Source organism: Chanodichthys erythropterus, chromosome 12, assembly GCF_024489055.1.
Source record: "Chanodichthys erythropterus isolate Z2021 chromosome 12, ASM2448905v1, whole genome shotgun sequence".
Taxonomy (NCBI): domain Eukaryota; kingdom Metazoa; phylum Chordata; class Actinopteri; order Cypriniformes; family Xenocyprididae; genus Chanodichthys; species Chanodichthys erythropterus.
The window spans coordinates 4,835,006-4,859,723 of record NC_090232.1 but is presented as its reverse complement, the minus strand read 5'-3'; the positions used below and the strand labels follow the sequence as shown (position 1 = coordinate 4,859,723).

The window sequence follows — 24,718 nt, the reverse complement described above, 5'->3', positions numbered from 1 at the left end:
ATTCCCTATCTACAACTTTATACCGCACACACACTTTAAAACCACCACACACACTAATGCCAATGTGCATATGCAGATGTTTTCTCCATTCAGTTGGTCTGTGGTCGCTGGAAATTAAAGACACTTGTGCATGTGGGAAACTGAGTATTGTTTAACCCTTCGAGGTTTCAGGGATTCAGAATGAACCCACAAATTTACCTCACTCACTAAAAAAATAAAAAAAATAAAATAGGAGAATAAAAATAAAAATATAAAATAAAAAAAAATAAATAAATAAAAAATAAAAACAAATAAAAACAAATAAAATAAATCATTGGTGACAAAAATAAAATAGAAATGGAAAAATAAAAAATAATAAAATGAATAATTTGTGACAAAAATAAAATAAAATTCGAAAAATAAAAAATAAAATAAAATAAATTTGGAGAAAAATAAATAAATAAATAAATAAAAATAAAAAATACAAATAATTCAAATAAAATATTTAGCATGACTCTATTATGGATTTTGTTTTTGATTGATGCAGACATGTGATTTCCTGTACCTATATACATACTTGATTTGAGGGCGGACGTGGTGACCTCAATCTCACTGCTCAGATAGGGCTGCAGGACGCTGAGCTCTGGTTCAGAGGGGTCAGGGCTGGAGCGACCCGATGCCACACTCCCCCCGGGACTCACCATCGCCCTCTGCTGGAGCTCCATCTTCTCGTACACAGCCTTCAGCTGAGGACAGACAAACACAAGTCAGACTAGAGACAAGAAAAAAAATAACTAACAAACAAGACACGCAGCTGGAGATATATATACACACACACACTAATAATATATATATATTTTTTTTTTTACAAAGCATCACAAGAGACACAATGTTGAAAACAAACAGAACTGCAGGTCCTAGTATGTGTGCACCGATCCAACTGCCTTGTTTGTTTTGTCCAAAATCCATACCATGAATCATTTGCCCTACAGGAATTACAGCATGTAACTGCTAACATTGAATTTGACATATTTCCTCAAGCTCATAATGTTCAAAAGTGTATGCAAAAGGTGTTTTCTGAAAAGTAGAGAGGATGATTGGTGCCACTGTGTCATAATGCAATACTTGATATTTCATTCTCACTCAGAGCAAAGCCATAAATTAAAAAAACTGGCCAATTTTACTAACAGATGCTTCAAAAATGACTGTGAAATGAATGTAAGACTGCACAGTAGTTGCAGTATGAAAAAGTGTGAATGCACCTAAAAATGAATTATTGTGGCCCCAAAATATATTTGGACACTTCAACCACTCATAAAAACATGTGATTGTAATATATTACTATATTAGATGATAAAAGATATCAAAAGTCAAATATCAGTGAGTAACAGCTCAAAACAGTGTCAAGTTATCTAATAAAAATATAAATTTTATTCAATAAAATAAAATAAAATGGAAAAAAAAACATTTGAAAAATAAAATAATAAAATGAAATAAAATATAATATAATAAAAACTTGAAAAATATAAAACTGAAAAAATATCTAAAATAAAAATTGAAAAAATAAAATAAAATAAATTGAAAACATAAAATGAAAAATATAAATTGTAAAATAAAATAAAGAACTAAAATTAAATAAAATAAAAAAGTAAAATAAATATTAAAATTAATTTTCAGAAAAATATTAAATACTACAAATATGATGTATTTATTATTTATATAAAATGATTAATATCTTAATATTAAATAAAATAATAAAATAAATTAAAAATATGAATACATAAAAAACATTTAAATATAAAGAATTATATTTTATTCTTTATTTTAAACTTTATATTTAAGCTATAATTTATTATTTTAAATTAAATGCTTACAAATATGATTTATTTATTATTTATATAAAATGATTAATATCTTCATATAAAATAAAATAATAAAATAAATTATAAATTAAAAATATGAATACATACAATTATATTTTATTCTTTATTTTAAACTTTATATTTAAGCTATAATTTATTATTTTACTTACACTATATAATTTATTTCATTAGAAAAACAAGAATACATTTAGCATGTCTTGATGTTGGCAGTCCAATCACATAATAAATCGGGAAGATGCTAAAAATCAGCTGATGCAACTGCTTGTTCATTCACCACACTGGAAAGGTCAAGTCGAGTACATTGCATTGTGGGATACAGAGCTCCATGGAGTGTGCGCTGTTCACATGTTGGCAAATATGGGTTATCCTGTTATTTCATGCATTCAGAAACATAGCAAACAGTGCACAGTATGCATACCGCAAATATTCAAGCAGGTGTCTCGAAAAATAATAAGTAGTATTTACTAACAAATTAATGTACAGTACATAACCATCAGACAATAATTAGACACATTACACAGGCAACCATACTTTAATTGTCTATAGAATAGACTGTAATGTAACGGCTGAGAGCTTGTGTGCGAAACGCATCGGTAGAGAAGCTTACAGCATCCAGTTATGATCATATAAGCGCGACAGTCAGGCAGTAAGATAAACAAATATAAAACTAAATTAAAAAATAAAATCTGAGCCAACAGGTGTCTGTGTTTGCGAGCACGTGCGTTAAGCATCAGTGGTCAAATTAGATGTGACAAGGGAATCAGAAGCTGTCAAACGTAATGTCACGGTAGCATTATGAGCTGAGAGGACGTGGACGGTAATGAGAGAGAATATGTGCACGCGCGCCGTGGTCTCTGACCGTCTCGGATTGGCAAGTTGACAAGCGGCCATAAAGCCACGTCGGCTGATGAATTCATTCGCCAGCCACTAATGAATTAGCACTTCTCTTTTTTGCCCGCACTCGCCTTTCCAATCACGTCAAAGGCCTGGCAGAGGAAACAACGGCTTAATGAAAGACAAAAAACGCCAGGGAACATCAGGTAGCAAGAGCGGGAGGGTGAGACGGAAGCTCGATGTGAAGTCATCTGCATCCGTAACTGTTTTTCAGGAAAACAATAACTGGTGACACGCGACAGGAATACGCATCATCAATCATAGGAAAACACTGCGGCACGCTCCCCGAGCCCGGTCCGCGTGATTCGATGGGCTGACATTTCTCGCGCTGAAAAATAAACAGAAATCGTCCAGATCAGATGGCAAAAGTGAGAGAGAGGGAAAAAGTAATCTCAGGGAATCACTTCTCCACGGGTTTGATAGATGGCCGTCTCTCTCCGGTTCTTCCTCTAAGTGCTTCATACCTGATCAAACTTTATTTCTGGGCCTGAAGCGTGCAGGCTGAGATATCCATCACCGCAGATGTGTATATACACACTGCACATTATTCCTGAAGGATCGTCGAGGTGTGTGAGCGCATGTCAATGTCAGCCAATCGCACAGCTGCAAACTGGACAAAAAAACATTGAAAACTCCTTCCTTCATAACAGTAGCTGGGCAATAAGCTGCCTAATGCTTTAAAACACCACTGGAATTGTATTAATGATGGATGGCGGGTCACAGATGTCTCTCGTGAGGGCTGTAACATTAACACACTCTCAGCTTTTCAACTCTGCTGAGATGCATTCATCACCGACACGACCTCTGAGAGGATTTGTGGATGTGTGTGTATGTATTAACAGAATACAGACTAGTAGGGTTCAAACGAATTGGTGGAATTTCTCTATGTGAGTTACATCTGAGGAAAGAGTCATTGGCAGAGCTGAAAATTGCAAAAATACTGCTTGATTCTTCAATGAGAAATGAACATCCAGCCAGAAACATTCACTGTGTTGTTTTTTGAAAACCTCAGCATGAGTGCTGGCTTATAAAGATGTTGTGCAACCCTTAAATATTTGCTTGTTAACCTCTAAAGCTCATTTAAATTTGTTCTAGATCATTAGATGTGATGTTATGGTGCTTTGGAGGCCTATTTGAATCCAGTTTCCTTACAAAAATACGAAACACTGTCTGTTTAGTCACTGTCAAGTCAACACCTCAGCCAAACGTATGGAAACATAAGTCACAATTGTGAGAAAGTGAATTGTGTGACATAAAAGTGGCATACAAAATGTCTTTGTGGCATATAAAGTCAAAATTGTGAGAAAGTCTCATTGTGACATGTGATATAATCTCATTGTGGCATTTAAAGGTTTAGTTCACCCAAAAATGTAAACTCTGTCATTAATTACTCACCCTCATGTCGTTCCACACCGATAAGACCTTATTGTGTGCCAAAAATCCCAAAATAACGACTTTATTCAACAATATCTTGTGAAGGCCGATTTCAAAACACTGCTTCATGAAGCTTCACGAATCTTTTGTTTCGAATCAGTGGTTCTGAGCGTGTATCAAACTGCCAAAGTCACGTGAACCATTGAAATTTCGAAACATTTCGAAACACTTGACATAAAGCCTACAAATTTACTGAAATCCATGACTTTCACGCTCCAAACAACTGATTCGAAACAAAAGATTTTTAAAGCTTTGAAGCTTCATGAAGCTTCATGTTTTGAAATCGCCCTTCACGAGATATTGTTGAATAAAGTTGTTATTTTGTTTTTTTTGGCACACAAAAAGTATTCTCGTTGCCTCATAACATTAAGGTTGAACCACTGTAGTCACATGAGCTGTTTTAAATATGTCTTTAGTAGCTTTCTGGGCACTGGCACTTTCTGATATTTTATCAAAAATATCTTAATATGTGTTCCGAAGATGAACAAAGATCTTAAGGAACGACATGAGGGCGAGTAATTAATGACATAATTTTCATTTTTGGGTAACTAACCCTTTAAGCGCAGAGTGAGAAGCCCTAAAGTCGTAGTAGGATGCAGGGATTTTCTCCCATTGAGAAACAAGAGCATCAGTAAGGACAGATCCAGTTGTTGTGATCGGGTCTGGCAAACCATTAAATCTCAAACGTGTTCAATGGAATACTGGTCTTAAAGAAATATGAACAAACAGGCCACACAGAGAACAACCAATTGACCAAACATCCTGCAACTTCTTGAAACTACTCAGCTGGCCTGGCACTAACTTTCTTCTGACTCGTGACACAAACCCTGTGAACTGATTATGCATTCAAGTTAGCAGCCATCTCACACACAGATATCAGCCTGAGGAAACATGATGTCAAACAATGCTGACTAATGTCACTTCCTCTTTTAATCCATTACCTGCTCCACCTGCATGCTAATGAAATGGAACCTGTTGTCATGCCAACCCCACCTGCCAATCAAAGCCTAGTTCACGACAGGATTTCACCATTGCTAGTGAATGAGCCGTTCATTTGTCATAATTATGATGATTTTGAGCGTTATAGTGGAGAGCAGGACAATCTTTAAAAAGCTGATGTAAGATGTCTTTAAAAAGTAGGCAGGTAAATAGTTTCCGAATAGAGCTATGAGCTCAACATCATCATTACAAGATTCTCTTACAGAATTCTCCTTCCTTTATTAGGGGCCTACGAAATTCAGTCAGTTTAAAAAAAAAATAATAATAAAACCCCAAATTCTGTTTTCTGGTTTAATTTTTGATTCTGTTTTAATGTTTTAATTCCATTTTAATAATCTAAAGGGATGTTTAATCAATTCAATTCACAGAATTTTAATATTTTAACAATCAATTATATTTTTAAGAATAAAAGTGCCCTATATGAAATGTGTTTTATTTTTTTTTCTGAAGTTCTGTGTTGTCTGATTTATATTTTTTCTGGATTCCATGTTTTGTAGTCTAATAGAAATGTACTATCAAAAAAATGAATTTGTTAAATCAAATTAATGCATATTCATTTGAAATAACCAACTTAATCAATCTTTTAACTCTTTCCCTGCCAGCGTTTAAAAAAAAAAAAAAAAAGTTGCCAGCCACTGCCAACATTTTTGATCATTTTCACAAAAATGTCTTCCAGAATATTTTGTTGCATGAATTTTTGAACTTGCTATATCAAAAGGAAGAACAGAGCCTCTGCTTTATAAAATAAAATAATAATAATTTTTTTTTTTTTTGTTTTTCCTAAAAGATTACAATATGCATAAGCAATGCTTTAATTGCTTGTTTCTGCTCCTTTTTTGTCTGTGTTTTGATCGGGAGATTCTGTACTCTCAGAAGATGCATAATAGCGCCCCCTATCGTATAACAGTAAAAAAAACACGGAAAGCCAGAAAATTCCATCAATGGCAGGAAAAGAGTTAAAATTGGCAAAATTGTTAACAATTGGCAAACAAAGAGCTTGCACGACAGAGGTTCACTGTTCAAATTAAAACATGGATATTATTATATTATATATTATTATTTTAAGTAGTACATTCTACTGTACAATGACATATTTCTGTCATAATTTCGTGAAGATGAACCAAACTTTTATTTTGGCAGGTTGTGCTGAAGACCTTTGAGTTTCTATGTGTATCTGATGACAGTTTTCTCAAATGAAATAGTGGTGAAGTGACCCTGAGCAGATCTGGAGATAAAGTTCATGAGCTCATGTCCTCATATAGTGAGACTGCAGATGCTGAAAACAGTCACACAGACACACAAAACAAGCAGACATCAAATTTAAGTAGCAGCCTTTTTGCAGTTTAGTATTCACAGACACAGTCCACATCGTGATTTAGACTTCCAAATTTGGCCAAATTCCGTGACATTCCACAGTATACAATAAATTCCATTTTTATGGCTGGATTTTATGACTGTCTGTGTTTTTGCATTGCAGAAATCATAGGGCCTACTTTATATCACGTTCCTAATTTTCACTCCTGTATAGTCTTCCATCTTCTTAATCGCTCCTTTCTCTCACAATAGATGAAAAATAAACCTGACAAAAAGTGTCTCTAAATCTCCTGCCGTGATCGCCCATGGAGGGGCATCGACATCAATCACGCCCGTGTGACCTGCGCTGAGGCCTTCACAAACAGACGTTCGGCACACACAAACATAGGTACAATCCTCAGAATGTGATTGCAGGTGATGCTGTGCAAACAAGTCTGGAATTACAGGGATTAAGAAGGAGACCAGACTAATCTGAGATCCAGCCCTGTTTGTGCTGAACATCGGCTCCATATGTGTGAGATTACCTCTCGAAAAGACCCACATGGACCATGGCTTCCACCACCAGAGGTTATTGGGTAACTGCTAAAACACACACATTTGAGTGCTTGAGTGTTTATTACACAGAAAAAAAAATATGGCGATATAGACATAAACGACAGAATAAATAAATAAATAAATAAACATTCACCTGTGACAATAGCGCAAAATATGCTATTGGTGGTGTATACTAAAGCAAAGAGGCAAGTAGCACTCACATTTTCTAATTAAAATAATAAATTAAATTATGTTAAGTTATAAGTTATTAAATATAAATAAACTAATAATAAATTAAATAAAATTAAACAAAATTAAATAAATAGCTCCTTTTTAAAAGAATTATAAAAAAAATATTAGAAAGATTATTCCGAAATAAACAAACAAATAAATGCATAAACAAAAAAAATAAAGAAGTAAATTCATAAATAAATTAATAAATAAATAAATAACTATACAAATAAATAAATAAATGCATAAAGAAAGAAAGAAAGAAATGCACAAAAATAAAATAAATAAATAAATAAATAAATATACAAATAAACAAAAAAAAAAAATATTGTACAAACATTCCCAAAGAAATCTGGATAAGTCATGTTCAGAGCTCATATACATACAAATGTGACCACATAACAATTTGATTTTATATTAATGTGTCAATCACTCGTTTATAGAAAGTACACTATAGATATGCTAATAAACTATATCACTTACGAGTGAAAAAAAAAATATAGAAATGTATTTGTTTAATGTCTGTTATCATATTACAGTTGCTGCCATTTTCTAAATACAATAAGGCTTTTTATTTTAACAAAAAACAATATGATAAAAGATAATGTTCAATAAATAAGTAAATGTATTTTTATTATCCCATATTTATGACATTAATTGCAGCCCAACAATTTATTCCTTGTACTTTTCATATTTTTTGCTTTTTTTTATACCCTCGCAGACACACACACACACACACACACACACACACACACACACACACACACACACACACACACACACACACACACACACACACACACAAACACACACAAACACACACAAACACACACAAACACACACAAACACACACAAACACACACACTTCTAATCTCAGTTGAATTCCTCTTTAACAAAGTGTTGGAGACACAGAGACAGGCTGTGAACACTCAGGAAATGAAGCACCTCATTCACAGTCTTTGAAGAGAACATGACGCCTGACCCCTGCTAATCAAACACACCTACAGCTCTGCGTGTGAGAGAAACACCTCAATTTAACATATGCACTGAAAACCTGCAGTAATGTAGTGGTTAGTGTTGCACGATATACCGGTACTAGAAAGGTATCGCGATACCCTGCTTTTAGAAACGGTACGGTTCTTCATTTTATTAGTACCGGTACTTTGAGTGCCAGCTGTATTTCCTAATGTGCGACAGCAGGGAGCAGTGTGTGTGCAGCGCGCTGCTTCTGAGGCACATTGAGTGCGTGTTTATTCCTGTCAACTGCGCAACGGCAGATGCACAAAGCAAAATATGGCATTATTTTGCTTGCATTGCCGACAGTCAGGGCAAGCCCACGGACACCACAAAGCCCGTCTGCAAAATACGTTACAAAATAACGCAAGCGAAGGGAGCATCCAACTTGCCAAACATCCCGATTTGTACAGAGAATTTAAAGAGCGACAGGTTAGTGAATGTGATACCAGCGTTATGTTTGTGCTCTCAAAAATTAAATGAGTGTTATTTATATTACTCATGCAAGCAGACATCCGCAAAGAGGTGTATTATTGAGTCTAATAAGTGATATCTGGTTGCTAAAATAAAATTAATTTTAAAAAACAAATATGTGAAGGGACTATACAATTATATTAAACCAATTTATGCTTTAATAACATTGCTCTAATTATTTACAGTAATCAATATTCTCACTGTCAAAACACTTACATGCAGGGCTTGATGACAGCCACTCCCACTAGCCACTTTGGCGAGTTGAATATAATTTAAGTTTACAGCCAAATGGTCGTTGAAGATCGTCGTAGCACAAAATTACAATCCAATCACACAATTCGTTATTTACATGCAGTTAGTGAAGGAGGGATAGGCGGAATTGCGCTGAATGACACACAACAGAAGCGCTCTCTCGCGTGCGCTCTCTCTCGCTCTCTCTCTCTCTCTGTCTGTCGCGCGCGCGATCAGTTTTCCACGCGTCTGAATAGTCAAATACACGTGCACACAGATGTCTAAATGTCCATCATGTGGAGTATCTCGCGTGAATACAGTCGGTTATGGCTTAAGTGGACGTAAACAGGTGGGTAATAACTGGATATTTGTCAGTTACGTCCATGCATTCAGCAGCCCAATTAAATAGGCCTGTCCATCATTAATGTTAATCAAACAACAAAACCTGTTAAATATGTTAAATAAACCTAGTGTATCTGAAAAAAGATTATTTTTAATTTACTACTGTTTTTGTAATTTGCTTCTTTGTTCTTTTATATAGCATAACACAAATAACTTGTTCTCATACTAGCTCATGCTCATATTGTCCACCTCTTGCCCACCTGTACATACCAGCTGATATAAAATGTAATCTTGATTTGGGTGGTCAGTCTGCATTTAAAAGTTTGAAAGTGTTTTAAATCTTCTAAATCAAGTAAAATGACTCAAAGTAATTTAAGCATAAGAAAGTCAGCTTTAATCATATAAAATGTAATTTACCAACATCAAAATTGTGGCCAATAAAAATGCTAGCCACAGTTCTGTCATATGTTATTTATTTACTTTTCCTACTGTTTTAGGTTTTTGCCATAGTATCGTTTAAGTATCGGTATCGTGATACTGAAGTTGGGTATCGTATCGAAGTCAAAATTTTGGTATCGTGACAACACTAGTAGTGGTAAGTGTCAGATAACGAAACATGACTTGAGCAGCCACCAGAGACAAACTAAAAGAAGTACCATGGTGCTATGATGATATAATGGAAATACTAGATTGAGATATAGCATATGCACACACGTAATATATGTTTGTGCGTGTGTGTGTGTTGTCCTGGTAAACCCTATGTAACAGGGCCAAAATGTCCCCACAAAGATGGCAATATCCAATATCTTTGTCCTTGTAAGGACATTTTTAGGTCCCCATGAGGACAGCTTATAAATCACACTAAGTGACATTTTTGAAAACGTTAACATGCAGGATGCAGGTTTTCTGTGATTTTTTTTTTTTTTTTTTTCAAAGGGACGGTTGATTATGATTTGACTTTTTTACTTTAGTTAGTGTGTAATGTTGCAGTTTGAGCATAAACAACATCTGCAAAGTTACGACGCTCAAAGTTCAATGCAAAGGGAGATATTTTCTGTTACAGAAATCGCTTTTTAAAGACTACAACAAACGGCTGGCAGGGACTACAATGAGCTTCTTCCCGGTTGGTGACATCGCTAAACCTAACATTTACATAAACCACGCCCCCCGAGAACGCAAAAAAGGGGGTGAGGCCATGTTGGGCTGCTTTAGAGAAGAGGAAGAGTTGTTGTAGTAGAGTGTTGTTGTCATGCTGACATTTTACACCGGACTGATTCACAAACGAGGATCAATTCAGTGCTGGATTTGCACAAAAGATGAACATGATGGCACATGCTAGTGGATGAGCTGAATCAACTCCACAGCAACTACATAAATGTATCCACTAAACATTCAGAAATGTCCAGTTTCATTGTAAAAGTTGTAACTTCTTCCTGAGTCTCTTCATCAGTGTCGACTCCGGTTTGAACAATGTAAGGCTGAACACCGTTACTGACAATCCTCATTTTGGCTGCGTGAGATTCTCCAGCTTTGTTGTTGTTGAGCTGTTAAAGCTCCGCCCTCTTCTGGAAAGCGGGCAGAGAGCAACATTTGCATTTAAGCTTTGTTGTGTAATATATTCTGTGTATGTGTATATGATAGATAGATAGATAGATAGATAGATAGATAGATAGATAGATAGATAGATAGATAGATAGATAGATAGATAGATAGATAGATAGATAGATAGATAGATAGATAGATAGATAGATAGATAGATAGATAGATAGATAGATATATAGATAGATAGATAGATAGATAGATAGATAGATAGATAGATAGATAGATAGATAGATAGAATGAAAGAATGAATGAATGACTGCACCATAGATAGATAGATAGATAGATAGATAGATAGATAGATAGATAGATAGATAGATAGATAGATAGATAGATAGATAGATAGATAGATAGATAATGAATGATTGCACCATAGATAGATAGATAGATAGATAGATAGATAGATAGATAGATAGATAGATAGATAGATAGATAGATAGATAGATAGATAGATAGATAGATAGATAGATAGATAGATAGATAGATAGATAAATAGAAAGAATAGAAATGAAAAGGACCTATACTGGGGGGGAATAAAGCAAAAAATGAAACTGATAAAGTGAGAATGTGAGAGCGAGAGCAGGTCAGAAAGGAGATGGTTATTGTGGCGGCACTGCTCCACAGGTATCTGCCGCCCTCTCCTCTCCGTAATCACTCCTTCCATTTGAGTGTCAGCCCCTCTGGTGCCTCTGAGGGGGGTAAATGTGCCACTGAAGGGGGGGGAGGGGAGGCTGATGGAGGGTCTTACGAGAGGGTGAAAGAGAGCAGCTGGCATTAGCTTAGCGTTAGAGAGAGCTAATTATTAGACCGTTGGAAGGGGGGAAAAATACATGACGGATGTGTTTGCATGAGCTTCTTGATGAATGAGTGGGCTTTTTTAACGTGAGCTACTTTGTGGGAAGCACAATGTGCCAAAATCCCCCCGGGCTTATATGGTGTGTGTGTGAGATTAATGACAAATTTACCCTTTCTCTTTATGAATGCTTATAAATAATAATAAGACCTGTCACGTCGTAGGGTGCGCTGTGCAAGCGCAGCTGCCTTTTACTGGAACCTGCAGTAAATCAAAGCGTCTGTGTGTGTGTGTGTGTGAGTGTGTGGAGGGGGCTGTTCTCCATTCGGATCCGTGCTTCAGGGGGTTTATGAGGAATCACGGCTGAGACACACGTTTGGAAACATGTTGAATGTGTGTGAACTCAACTTCAGAGCTGAAACTCGCTGTGATGTGTCGTTCGCACTTTTGAGCAGCAGGGAAACACGCAGCTAGGTCAATGACAAATTATAATCATGGTGAAGTGATGATGAAAATGTAAATAAATAAAAATGCATTCATTAGGTTTGGTTTTATATCGTTTTAGCAAAAACACATCAAGGTTTAGTATGGTTTTTTGGCATTGGCAGACAATACTTAAATAGCAAATAGCATTTTTTTTTTTTTTTTAAAGTAATTAAAATAACTAACTAAAGGTATAAATAAATCCATGAATGCATAAATAAATAAATAATTGTAATAAATAAAAATGCATTCATTATGTTTAGTTTTATTGTTTTTGCAAAAACATCATGGTTTAGTATGTTTTTTTGTATTGGCAGACAATTTAAATAGCAAACAGCATTTTTTTTTTAAACTGACTTTTTAAAAGAATGAAAAAACTAAATTAAAATAACTAAATAACTAAATGCATAAACAAATAGGTAAATAATTATTTTGCTATAAATCCATGAATAAATGCATGAATAAAAAAAAAGATAAATCGATAAATGCATAAATAAATAATTGAATAAATAAAAATGTATTCATTACGTTTGGTTTTATTGTTTTTGCAAAAACAGCAAGGTTTAGTATGGTTGTTTTTGTTTGTTTTTTGCATTGGCATACAATATTTAAATAGCAAACAGCAATTTAAAAAAAAAAAGTAATTAAAATGACTAAATGCATTAATAAATAGGTAAATAATTATTGTGCAATAAATTCATGAATAAATGACAGTTACACCAATGCAACATTTTACATAATTATTAATATAATAACGTATATGAACATTGTCTATGACTTGCATTCCAAAAATTTTATTTATTTATTTTTTAAATAAATTAATAGATCCGGAAAATGCGTAAGTGAAAATAGACAGAATCAGACAAGAAAACAACATTCACTGGAGAAGTCGGGGGGGGGGGGGGGGGCAAATGTGTCAGCTCAGAGTCGGCAGAACATGTGGTTTCTAGGGAGTTACCATGGAGACCAAAACACATTTGTGCTGCTTTGACACCAGCAGGCAGTTTTTTGGAACAGCGCTGACGCTCAAAAAAGCCAGAGATGTTCATTTTCTTGCTTTAAGAGCCTTGCTATAGTAGTAATCACACACACACTAGCACAGCTTGAGACAAATTGACTACAAGGCGTTTGACATCCCAGTAGCTGGAAGCAAGCTGTCCATCTCACTTAAATGTTTGGCCTCTTTGTTCCTGAATCCTGACCTGCAGGAAAAGGGAGGATGCAGTGAAAAACAGAAGCACACGGGCACGGAGGAGGAATCAAAGGCGCTAATCAGGCATCTCGCAAGGCCTAATGAGCCGGAAACATCTACTGAGAGGTCAATCAGACCTGATCATCCGTCCATCCAACGCCCCCTTCCCTCTTAGACAATTTCACACACACACAAATTATACTGTAATTTTCCAAAAAGTTTTAGCATAACCTTAAAAATAGTCCATGCAAGGGATTCCTTAATTTATTATTTTGGAACCAATCCTAGAAGATATTAATTGGAAATCTCTTTATGGTTCTGACATTCCACAAAACAAAAAACTAGATCTTGTAGAAAGCAACAGGAGTAGTTTGATTGCCAGTGCAATAAACATGCCTCTGTATGATTTATGGCAAGGAATTAAAAAAAGAATACCTTTCAGGATTTTCCCCTGGAATTTCCTTTAAATGTCCATTAGGAAGATGGTATTCCAACACAACAGCCAATAGGACTTTGAGAGTCAAATATGAATTAAAACAAAACCCTGTAAGAATTACAGTTTATCCACTAGGGCAGTATTTGACTCTCATGGAATTTTTACATGATCCCACTGGGATATTTTAAGATTGGCTCCAATTATGACAGAAATCCCACTGGGAATTCCAATAAAATATTTAAGGCATGCAAATCCAATCCAAGGGAGAGAGAGTGTGTGGTTTAAGGGTGTGAATATCATTGGTCGTGTCTCTAAAATTGCAACTGCAAAACAGACAAAACAAAATGAAGACCATTAAACTCTCTCCCGCTGGCAGCAGCCACAGGAGGAGTTCATCTCCCAGCAGAGGGCACACATGCACACATTCTTCACCAGCCTACGGCACAGGGTTGAGGACATCCACATGCTAGTAACACATTTTACTTTTATAAACTGCATTTCTGAGTGAAACGAGATATATAAGAAGAAAATATGGTGGGACTTGATTTTATCCATTAGGATTTAGGTATTATTTCTATATGACGGGTGTCTTTACATCTTTTATCTTTATATTTCTATATCTATCTGTCTGTCCATCCGTGCAGTGGTTCCTGTAACTATAGACCAATATTTAAGTGTCTTACGATCGCCAAAGCTGCATTTGTTTGACCAAAAATATAGTAATATTGTGGAATATTATTACAATATAAACTGTGTTTTGAATATATTTTAAAATGTAATTTATTCCTGTGTTACTAGGCATGGGAGGTCTGTCAAGCATTCGAGTGAGGGAACATGCCGAAGCGTTGTGCCTATGGATTGTGTTAACCTGATACATGGTATCCTAAAAGTTTGGACGGGGTGATGGAATTTTTTTCCTTTCCCGAAACCTAAAACCCAAGGGGAGAAATGCCGGTGTTCTGATAATTTGTGCTACCCTGTCAGATTTTGCTACCTCCCACTGAAACAGTAGGTAACGTTAGCAAAATCTGAAAAATGCTAACGTTACCCATCAGATTGTGCTTCCAGCGTGATATTAACGTGGTCTATGGCTTTATTAACATCTACACCTACCCCAACACTAAACCTACCCTTAACAATAATGCATATACCATAATTTTGTGTTATTTATCATGACAACAATGATGTAATATTGATGTGCGCACATGCAGTAAGCCCAGGTAGGACAATCTGACGAGTAGGTTAGCTAGCTAGCTAACTCAGCACATCATTGCTTGGAAATAATGACAGTTCTTTGTTCATAATGCATATATTTGAACGTGAAATAAAATGTTTAAAGGCAAGACGGAGTTACGTTAGCCTGGCGTGTTAAAAATATAAGCGGGAGAATGTTGTCATTGCAAAGTGGTCAGGCTAACGTCTTGTGTTTATTCCACAAGACTTATGGATAAGCTGTTTGATTTATAATTATTAGGTTATTTTCACAACCTGTTGTGGATGAACAAAGCTGGGTGCTTTAGCTTCAATTTTGATCAAATTACTTTCTAATTGGTTGCATATTATGTCGTGGATATATGCCTTGAATGCATACTGCAGTCCCTTTTGTCTTCCTCTCTCAGATATTTCACCTGTTCGCCAAAAATGACAAATTATCTCCTTGAAAATGTCTGACACCGGTGCTTACATACTGTAAATGACTTGCCAGATGCGAAAGCTTTACAGGCGTAGCAACAGTAACTAAGGAGGGCGGGGCTTAGCGAAGGGTCCATTGTGCTGCTTAATATTTGTGTGTTTTTTTTTTTTTTTTTTTTTACAGGATTCTTTGATGAACAAAAAGGTTCATAAGAATTTATTTGAAATAGAAATTTTAAATATTACTTTTGGTTAATTTAATGCATCTTTGCTGGATGGATGGATGGATGGATGGATGGATGGATGGATGGATGGATGGATGGATGGATGGATGGATGGATGGATGGATGGATGGATGGATGGATGGATGGATGGATGGATGGATGGATGGATGGATGGATGGATGGATGGATGGATGGATGGATGGATGGATGGATGGATGGATGGATGGATGGATGGATGGATATAGAAATATAAATATAAATGATATAGATAAAGCTACCTGTCATATATAGATAACTCTTAAATTAGTTAACTCCTAATGGATAAAAGTTTTTTTTCTTGTAAATCTTGTTTCACTCAGAAATATTGATTTATTGATATTTTAATATTGTCAAAAGTACCAACTTCGATACCAAGTCGGTTCTGAAGTTTTAAAAATGTGATGCTTTGAGCGCTGTTGAGCAGATTCGTAAACACCTCTGATTGGCCATTGTGTTCACACACGCTCATCAGATGTCTCTGATTGGCTACAATGATCAACGCTTCAAAAACATGTTGTAAATAGTCAATGACTCTCTTCACCGAGCGCTTACACGGATACACATGGGAGCATCTGAAAGCAGGCATTTATCTGACTGGTTCCGTTTCTGCTTTCAAAATGCTTTCAAATTTAAACGCTCCCATACGTTGTTCATTTTAGCCAATCACAGACATATTCGATGAGTGTATGAATACAATGGCCAATTAGAGTGTTTACAAATCCACTCAACAGCGCTTAAAGTGTCTTTTTTTTTTTTAAATTTCAGTACCGATTGGTATTATTACTGACTGTTTACTTGTCTGCAATAATGTTGGAACTTTATAGTAGTTTTTGCTGTGGTATCGAATTTGGAATCGAGAATTGAGAAATTTCAGATATCTCAAATTTTGGTGGCTTGTTTACTAGAATATAATGTTATATGCAATTTGAAAAAAATCCTTAGCATTGAGCCTTGTATGTGGTCTGTAAATGTGGTCTTTTGGGCAGGGTGATGCCTTAAACTTTAGAAATGTGAGTGTATCATCACCGCACATTTTAGAAGAACATAAATAAACAATTTGCATAATACAAAAAATAAAGTGGTCTAGCACTGAAAGAAGCCCTGTTACAATGCAATATATGCATCTCTAATAACAGCCATTACATTATGCTAAACCATGAGAGACAAACAATTACAATCCATCAATGCTTTGAAATGTTCTCCGAGAAATAGAAGGTGACAGCGTGTATCTGATAAGCGTGTGTATCCAGCCCAGACAAACCACGTCTGTTTCAAGAGGGCTATTCAGACTCATTACTATCTCATCAAGAAAGGCCCATTCGTTAAGACAATTAATTAGTAGCGGACGCCTGTGGAAATTGATAATAATAATAATGAAGGGCGTGATGACTGCTGATTGGTCGACGGGGCAGGGACCCAGGTGCAGGTTTACGATTTTTAATTGCAGTCGAGCGTTTTGCACAATGTGTTTTATTAGTTGTATCCGCCGCGGTCGACTTGTTAACCTCTTCTGAAGAGAAGCGTGAGGAGCGCTGATACGTGTGAGTTGTCACTTATGTGAAGAGTTAGCAAATTATCAATGAAGTGGATGAGCTGAGATTTGAGAAACGTTCAAGCTGTCAGTCAAGTGTTTCTGAATGTGTGAGGCCTAATGAAGACACTGTGGAGCTCCGCTGGCAGCCTGGAACTTTGATTTAACAGTTTAGAAAGGAAACTGAAGCGTTAAGTCAGCACATTAATTAAAGCACTGGTGCTAAAAAAATTAAAATATATAAATAAATGCCAACTCTAATGTCACAAAATGACAACACCGCAAGTCTACATCAATTTCTAATTAATGAGAATGGGAAGTTTATGAAAAGTTGTATGTTAGAACAATTTTAACACAGATGGTCTGGTCACTATAACAATCCATCCATAAAGATGCCATCTGCTCAGGAGTGACCACCTGAAAGAAAGAAATCTTCAACACACAGAATGGTTGTTAAACACGCTGTTCTCATCAGCAAAGACTTGAGAAACTGTCAAACAAAAAAGTCAGTAGAGACTTGAAAAACAAAGTCTGACTGACACTTTCAGATGTGGAAAGTTATGGAATCATAAATGAGCAGAGAGTGAAGTCCCAGTTCATCTCTCATTTATCGTCTGTATAACCGATAAGACAGTCTACAAAGATGATGGGAATAATCCACTGAAACTCTAACAACAACAAAAACAACAACAAAAAAACATGATATTTCTCTAAAAGATGTGTCATGGAAAATCCACTGCCTTTACATTAACACGGATTAATAGGATTTTTCCTGGGTCAAAAATGGTCTTTGTTGGTGGCAGATGAATACAGTCATCCACACACAGTACAAAGTACCATACCCATGTGAATTGTGAGCCCAGAACTGACAATAAATACAAAATAAATGCAAAGAAAAAACTGTTTGAAATATTAAAGTGGACCTATAATGTCCCTTTTACAAGAAGTCTCTGGTGTCCACAGAATGTGTCTGAAGTTTCAGCTCAAAATACCCCACAGATCTTTTATTATAGCTTGTCAAATTTGAGCGAAAACAAGCCGTTTTTGTGTGTGTCCCTTTAAATGCAAATGAGCTGCTGCTCCCGGCCCGCTTTCCAGAAGAGGGCGGAGCTTCAACAGCTCAACAACAACAAAGCTGGAGAATCTCATGCAGCCAAAATGAGGATTGTCAGTAACGGTGTTCAGCCTTACATTGTTCAAACCGGAGTCGACACTGATGAAGAGACTCAGGAAGAAGTTACAACTTTTATGCTGTGTTCACACCGAACGCGTGTTAACATTTACATGTTAAGTCAATGTAAACGCATTGCGGCGCGTATCAAGCGTCTAGCGCGGCGCAAATCGGCCGTTTACGCGCAAATTGGGCGTTCACGCGCCTGACGTGTCTGACGCACAAATTGAGCATATGACGCCCTAGACGCCAGAGTTGAAAAATCTGAACTTCACGGCGAAAATTCACGGCGCGTTAACCAATCACGGACTGTGCTTTGGTAGTAACGTGTTTATGACGTGATCATCTGTGGAGACCAGAACAAAGATGGAGGACAAACTAATAGTCGCTGTGTGTGGCCACCCTGAACTCTATGATGTGTCATCATATTTTTATCGAGACCCGAATAAAAAGGACCTTGCCTGGAAGAGGATAAGTGAAGAAATCGGGTAGTCTGGTTAGTTGTAAAACACTTTGCATGATTTTAACCATTGATACTAGCCCACCTGCTAGTTAGCAAAAGCCGGCCAGCATAACTGAGTTAAATTGCCGCAACTAGTTTCCAACTGACGAGATGATGTGTTTATTCAGAGGATCTGTGCAGAAAGAGATGGAAGCCCCTCCCATGACGCCAATTTGCGTCTGAACACACTTTATTTAGACTCGCGAATAGAGCGAATTTGACGCGCGTCTGAAGCGTCTGACTTCAAAATGTTCCAACTAGACGCGTCTGTCACGAATTTGACATCCCAGACGCGTTCGGTGTGAACGCAGCATTAGAATGAAACTGGATGTTTCTGAATGGTTAGTGGATAAATTTATGTAGTTGATTCAACTCATCCACTAGCATGTGCCGTCATGTTCATCTTTTGTGCAAATCCAGCGTAAAATGACGGCATGACATCAACACTCTACTACAACAACTCTTCCTCTTCTCTAAAGCAGCCCAACATGGCCTCACCCCCTTTGTTGAGTGTTCTTGGGGGCGGGGTTTATGTAAATTTTGGGGGTTTTGATGTCACCAACCAAGCAAGAAGTTCATTGTAGTCCCTACCAGCCGTTTTTTTGTAGTCCTTAAACAGCAATTTCTGTAAAAGAAAATATCTCCCTTTGCATTGAACTTTGAGCATCATAACTTTGCAGATGTTGTTTATGATCAAACAGCAACATTACACACTAACTAAAGTTAAAAAGTGAAATCATAATCAACCACCCCTTTAACTTATCCTATTTATTCATGAAATAAAAAATAATCACTGTCAGGACAGATCATAAAATGGTGCTTAGAACATAAAAAAAAAAAAAAAAAACTGTAAATTTATATGTAAAATGTCATTGTAAATTTGAAAACTAACACATGACACATTACAAAGATATATTGGCAGGTCTTTTATTTTGCAATTACACTCCAGGACTTAATGCACAGATTCAGTATCATATTCTTTTTTCCGTTCATTGCTATCATATGGTTATCACCATCAATCACATTCAATCATGCATTTAACGGTTGTCAATCCCGAAACTGTGTAGCAATGTGTAGTTAACAGTATGAAATATATATTGTATACAGAAAGAGAGCAAAGATCTCTGCCGTTATAATCACTGAAGCTGTCAAATACAACGCAAGGTACACTCTTGCGAATATTACCATTATAATTATGAAGTTGGCTATGCCAATCTCTTATTGACATTGCATTTATTTGTTGGATATAATGAAAGGATTCGTGAGTGTGCAGAACAAAAATATTTTGAGCGGTGTTGAGTGGATTCTGTCGAACTTAAACATCTGATTGGCCATTGCGTTCACAAGCTCATCAGATATGTCTGTGATTAGCTACAAAGCTCAACGCAGATGTAAACACGATGTAAATGGAAACCTTTGATGCTTTTCACAGAGCGCTTACACAAACACTAACCGGAGCGTTTTAAAGCAGCCAGCTATCAACAAATACTGGTACAGCAGAATGGCAGATATCATCACATTAAATAGTCAAGTAAATCTTTGGAGGCGTATGAAATTAAATGAAAATGGAAATATGAAATCTCCTATTCTCCTCTCCGAGGATTACATCTTTGCTATAATCTATTGCGATCTAAATTGTAAAACAGACAGAAACAACTTAATATTCAAATCTGTACCAATATATTTTTAAACAATAACCATATGGTTCCTATAACGTGCATCCCTATTGGTCATCAAACAGCATAATAGTAATAGCAGCTGATACCATCAATAAATCATAATACTTGCACAGTATTATTTATAGAAAAACGCCATAGCAACACAAGTTGCAAATGATCAAGCAAATTATTTAAATACAATTAACAAAATGAAAGTCTCTAAAATATCAACGCAAATTGAGTTCTCAAGCCCCATCAATGAATGACTGAATGGAGTGTTCATGTACATCAGGAGCTGTTCTTTGAAAGAGGTCAGTCTAAATGATGCATGTTTCATGTTTCAGTTCCAAAAGATCTGATTAAACAGAGAAGTTCATTATTGTGTGCTGCTTACTGTGTTCAAAATGAAACTACTGGCAAAGGACATCGTCCTCAAAGCCTTTGTTCTCAGAATTGAGAAACATTATCCTCTTCCCAGCACTGATTTCCCAGACTGGGGTAGAGCAAAACACATGGAAATGAGAATGCATAATACATGGATGCCCAATGAGATCCGACCTGCATCATACTGCTGATTCCTTTCTTCTGCTAATATTAGAAGCCAAAACTAAAAGCAGCCTGTGCTTTTAGAAATGCAAAGTGACAGCATCAGCCCACCCATCATAACTACAATGAATATTAATATTTAGTGTCATGGGAAACTTACTGTTTATAATCACTCTCTTGCAAACTATTATAACTCAAACTTTTTTCTTTCTTTTTTTTGGTGTCTACATGTGACTGTGGTGTAGATCGTTTATAGCCTACGTATAGACTTCTGCCAGATGTGAATGCAGCAAAAAGATGCATAAATTGTAACTTTAAGAAGTAAGGCCAAGCTATAAAAAAATATCTCAGATCATTGACCATCAACTCATAAGAATATATTTTAAGAGAATAACAGTTTTATTCACTCCTGAATGCTTCATGTAGCTGAAACTGTGACTTTGCGGCACAAAATCATCGCTTGCGTTTTGTTCATCAGTGAAAACGAGTTCCCACAGCTCTTTCCCCAGTTTCTGAATAGCCTTAATCAATCAAATTCTTCATGTATTATGAGATTTTTATATTAGAATCATCCTTCTGCATTTGAAATGTAATCAAATGAACCTGCGGCTCATATTAGCTGAATAGTGCTTAACTATTCCGGCAAATTGAGAAAACCGCAGTAGTTAAACGTTCAGATTGAGCAATCAGGCTCTATTCAGCGAGCACGATCATTCTCTCAATGACGCCAGACGTGAAATGAAAAAAAAGACAAATGCGTTTCAAAATGAGCTGGATGCCAGTACTGACTTAGCATGCATGCTGGCCCGCTATATATTTTAAATGTTTGTGGCCCAGAGACACACCACAATCTGCATAGTAATTTGCAGTCTACAATAACGCCAATTACTAAGAAGTCGTTTATTCTAAATTAGCTTTTGAAATATGTGTTAATTAGCAAGGCAAATTCATTAGGCCCATTTAAAAGGTTCAAAACATCACAAGGATGACCATGACTTGGAGGAAAAAAAATAAAAAAAATCTGAAATGGGGGGAAAATATTTATGAATTCATCAGAAGTATGAGGACTGGTAAATTGCAGTATTTACAGGCGTTAAAACAGAAGGATCTGAATTATCATTGAAGTTAATTAAAACACAAACAGAGATCACAACTGTCTTTTATCTCTTACACACTCTTTCTTTACTCTGTTTCTTTACTTTTTTTTTTAAAATAGCTCATTTCAAATTTTCCCATCACAGATAAGCTGTTAACAAGATATATTAGGGCTTTTGTTTGTTTGTTTCAAAAGTGCAAAATGAACGCACTATATTCAAAGAGCAACAGGTTGTTTAGTTTGTTTTGCAGTAAAATATTAATGTTACTACATAACAGAACTTTAGGATATAACTTAAATATAAAAAAAAAAAAAAACCTTATCGTTCAAACTTTGGGGTCAGTACGATTTTTTTTTTCTCTTTTTTAGAAAAATATTTTACAAAAAATACTATTTCAAATAAATTCTGTTAAGAGTCTTAAAAAATATATCATGATTTCATAAAAAAATTAAACAACAACTGTTTTCAACATTGATAATCAGAAATGTTTCTTAAGCATATCATCATATTAGAATGATTTCTGAAAGATCATGTGACACTGGAGACTGGAGTAATGATGCTGAAAATTCAGCTTTGATCACAGGAATAAATTACATTTTACTATATATTCACAAAAAAAACAGAAATTTTAATTGTAATATTTCACTATTTTTACTGTATTTTTTGAGCAAAACAAACAAACAAAAAAATCTTACACCAGAGACTTCTTGAATATTGGCCTAAGATTATCACCTATTGTGACAAATATTATAAATACTAAATACTAAAATAAATACTAAAATGAACCATGTCTGATCACCAAAAAAAGAAAAGAAAATGCAAATGCAATATGGTGCATTAATTATATTTTCTAATACAATGTTTTATAATACAATATAATGTTATTCCAATACTATCTAAAAACATTTAACCCAACCGCAGGGTTTGTCCATTTTTAACCCAGCTTGGGTTGTTTTTAACCCAGCATTTTAGAGTGTTCCATTACAATAAATAATTTAACATGACTAGTCAAATCAAATAATAAAAAAAAATTATGTGTACAAATACCAGTTCATCAAGTAAGATGTTAGAAAATCCTCATTTGATCCCATCAGAAACGATTGATCCCAAATTATGATGGAAATTCCTATAGGAATCATGGACTGATTCCATTTGGAGTTTCAGGTGCTGAATAAAACTCTCCTCTCTAATAGCTGTTAACCTGCCCATACTGATGGACCGCTATGACAGCACTGGCACACAGGGACAGACCCATAATGCATCAGTGAGTGACAGTGAGTGGAAGTGAATGATAGGGCTGCACAGGTAATGCGGATCTTGGGAAAGTAAAGTGCTCTGTTATCATAGGGTGTAGTAGGGGATTTAGGTCATTATCAGTGACTCTGTAGAGCTCAGAGAAACACACATACACACATAATCACCATTCATCATCTGGAGTGGCTGATTATGGGCATTAGGCAAAGAGACGGGTGGCTGAACGCATGATGATAAGCTCATGGAGGTGGGTGAGGAATCCTTTATGGTCAGTATGATAATGCAGGATATCAGGTATTATTGACATTTTGTACTCTGAACATTTGTCTTTGGAGGCTGACAGCAGTTTGATGCATGCAGAATGAGGGTGGGTTTAATTATAACCATAATCCAAGTAGAAATAACCACAGAAGTGGTTTTAAATTGTGGTATACCAATTTATCAATTTATTAATTTAAGAAAATCTACATTGACCACTCACTGGATGAATAAAAGTGAACAGGAAGTTTCTTCTTCATTCAATTCAAAAACTAATAGCAGATTTTTTAAAATATTTAAAAATAAGGGTTTGTTTAAATGAAAGGTAATCCAAAAAATGAAATTCTGTCATGACCTGTTCTCTGTGTGCAAAATAGCTCCTTTTGTGCTTCAATGAATAAAAATACATCAATGTTCTGGTTGCACAGTTCTATACAATAAAAGTGAATGGAGATAGGAGCTGCTGAGCTCAAAAACAACACTATAAAAGTATTTTAAAAAGTAGCATATGACTATATTCCAAGTCTTTTGAAGCCATACATTTGAGGAAAAAACTAAAATCAAAGTCAATATTTGTTTAAAATGTAATTCAAATATGAATGTATTCAGCATGAAACAAATGACGTGCCAAAACATTTAAAAGAAAAGCAGTAGGTTTTCCAGGACATTTAAAGTTCATAATGTTTTAAACAAACGTTCATAAATCAATTTCCTAAATTTGCACCCAAAGAAATTGAGGTAATAAAAGCACACGTAGAAAAGTGGAAATATGGCAAAACAAATGTTTCAACAGTTAAACAAAGTCGCCCGGAATGGTTTTAATGCTGGCTCCTCATCATGACAGTCTTGAGAAAATGGGATGAGGATGCTGCATGTGTGGTCTTGAGTTAGATGGTGTGGAATGATATAGCAGCAGTTTCTTACACAACTTACAAATGCGTTGTTTGTGGTAACAATGTCGATGCTCCAGAAAC

General features: G+C 35.6%; 1 protein-coding gene across 4 annotated transcripts in view; it reads right to left on the bottom strand.

The window, feature by feature from the left end:
* Window positions 1–24,718, bottom strand: part of pard3ba (par-3 family cell polarity regulator beta a) — a 177,472-nt gene that overhangs the window by 135,592 nt on the left and 17,162 nt on the right. For all 4 annotated transcript variants that reach the window (XM_067405388.1, XM_067405390.1, XM_067405389.1 and 1 more), the window contains exon 3: window positions 557–725. In XM_067405388.1, the coding sequence (XP_067261489.1) occupies window positions 557–725 (169 nt within the window). The remainder of the gene's footprint in view (window positions 1–556; window positions 726–24,718) is intronic.